This window comes from Bos javanicus, chromosome 5, assembly GCF_032452875.1.
Source record: "Bos javanicus breed banteng chromosome 5, ARS-OSU_banteng_1.0, whole genome shotgun sequence".
Taxonomy (NCBI): Eukaryota; Metazoa; Chordata; class Mammalia; order Artiodactyla; family Bovidae; genus Bos; species Bos javanicus.
In genome coordinates, this window is record NC_083872.1 from 58,568,988 (window position 1) to 58,570,795 (window position 1,808).

The 1,808-nt window shown below is 34.6% G+C and overlaps 1 protein-coding gene across 1 annotated transcript; it reads right to left on the minus strand.

Annotated features, from left to right (window-relative positions):
* Positions 1–296: 296 nt before the first annotated feature.
* Positions 297–1,470, minus strand: LOC133248860 (olfactory receptor 6C2-like). The gene is made up of 2 exons (XM_061419147.1): positions 551–1,470; positions 297–306 (listed from the first exon to the last, which is right to left on the minus strand). The coding sequence occupies exons 1-2, from the start codon at positions 1,468–1,470 to the stop codon at positions 297–299; spliced, it is 930 nt and encodes a 309-aa protein (XP_061275131.1).
* Positions 1,471–1,808: the final 338 nt, after the last annotated feature.

A 1,808-nucleotide genomic window follows, 5' to 3' on the forward strand; every position in this document is an offset into this window, starting at 1 on the left:
GCACCACTTGTTAAAGAGAGATACAATCATTTGTAATAGTTTCTTTCCTTAACTTAAAAATATTATTTTTATTGTTGCTCCTTGTGATGGTTATGTTTTTTCAAATGTCGTGGTCATATATCTCTTCTTAACGATAAGAAATGTAAAGGCAATACATTTTTAGGTTTTCTATTCTGTTTCTAATACTTGAAATGGTGCCTGACATCAAAAAACACTCTTGAAATCTAAAAAAGGAAAAGGCAATCACACAATTACCCTGTTCAAAATGTACAGTGAACTTGTAGGTTTTCCTTCTTTCATTTCATTGTTAGCCCTTTGGTAAACTCTTGTTAGTGTGTAATGTCATTCTTCTTACTTTTTTTAAAATATAAATTTATTTATTTTAATTGGAGGTTAATTCTTACTGTCTTTTTAAGAGAGCTGCCTGAAACAGTTTCCATACCAGGAAAGAAATGACTGAAAGCTTAAAGATACATACTTAGGAACAAATGATCTTTTCATGAAAAATTGATTCCTTTACATTAGCAAATTCCATTAGATCTTTGAGAATAATGCAATTCTTTTGATTGCATCACCAAAGGCTTGTTTAACTTGCTTGTTTCTCAAGGTGTAAATGAAGGGGTTCAGCATAGGAGCAATTGAAGTAGTGAGCATTGCCACACCCTTATTAATACCTGCTGATTCCTTTGCTGAAGGCTTAACATAGATGAAAATACAGCTTCCATAGGTGATGGAGACCACAATCGAATGGGAAGAACATGTGGAAAATGCCTTTTTCCTTTGCTGGGCAGAAGGGAATTGTAAAATGGTCTTGATGATGTATACATACGACAGAATAACACACAAGAGGGTCATGATAAAGGTCAACACTGCACAGACTATGATCATTTGCTCTATAAGCCACGTTTCTGAGCATGAGATTTTTAGAAGGGGGACTGCATCACAGAAAAAATGGTCAATAACATTGGAGTCACAGAATTCTAGATGCAGGCCCAGGCTAAGTGGAGGGATTATGATTAACAAGCCAGCCATCCAGCAACAAAGGATGAGTCTTCTACAGACCATGTTGTTCATGATAGTCATATAATGCAGGGGTTTGCAGATGGCCACGTATCGATCATAGGACATGGTAGCCAGGAGAAAAAACTCAGTTACACCAAAAAGATCAGCAAAAAATATTTGACTGATACAGTTATTATATGCTATTGTTTTGTCACCTGTTGATATATTATACAAATATCTGGGAATACAAGCAGATGTAAATGAGATTTCTAAGAAGGAGAAATTTTGTAGGAAAAAGTACATGGCAGTTTTCAGGTGAGAGTCTATGAAGCTGAGGGAGATGATTGTCAGGTTCCCAGTTACACTCAACATGTAGGTGAGAAATAAAAAGATGAAAATCACAATCTTCAGTTGTGGATCATCAGTCAGTCCCAGCAGGGTAAAAGTTGTTACTGTGTGGTTTCTCATCACTGAATCCTGACTTTTATTCAATCTGCATTTACGATTCAGAAATATTTGATATGCATAGAGTGGTTATTAATGGAGGCAAAACAATGCAAACAAACTCACAGGCATTAAAAAATTTTGTTCAGAAATATTTTCAGTACACTGGTATCCTAGGCTCCACAATTGTGTATTATTGATCATTTCAGGGGAGATTAAAAAATCAGAATTGCTTTATATATATCATGCTATGAAATATTATTGGTGCTTCTTCCTCATTACATTTTATGTTTTGTTTCCACTTTACATTTTATCTTTATCTTGGATTTGATTTTCCCTTATATTGGATTTAGCTGCTAATG

What these genes read in the sequence shown, in the direction of transcription:
- LOC133248860 (XM_061419147.1), bottom strand. Translation starts at nt 1,470, where the DNA reads ATGAGAAACCACACAGTAACAACTTTTACCCTGCTGGGACTGACTGAT.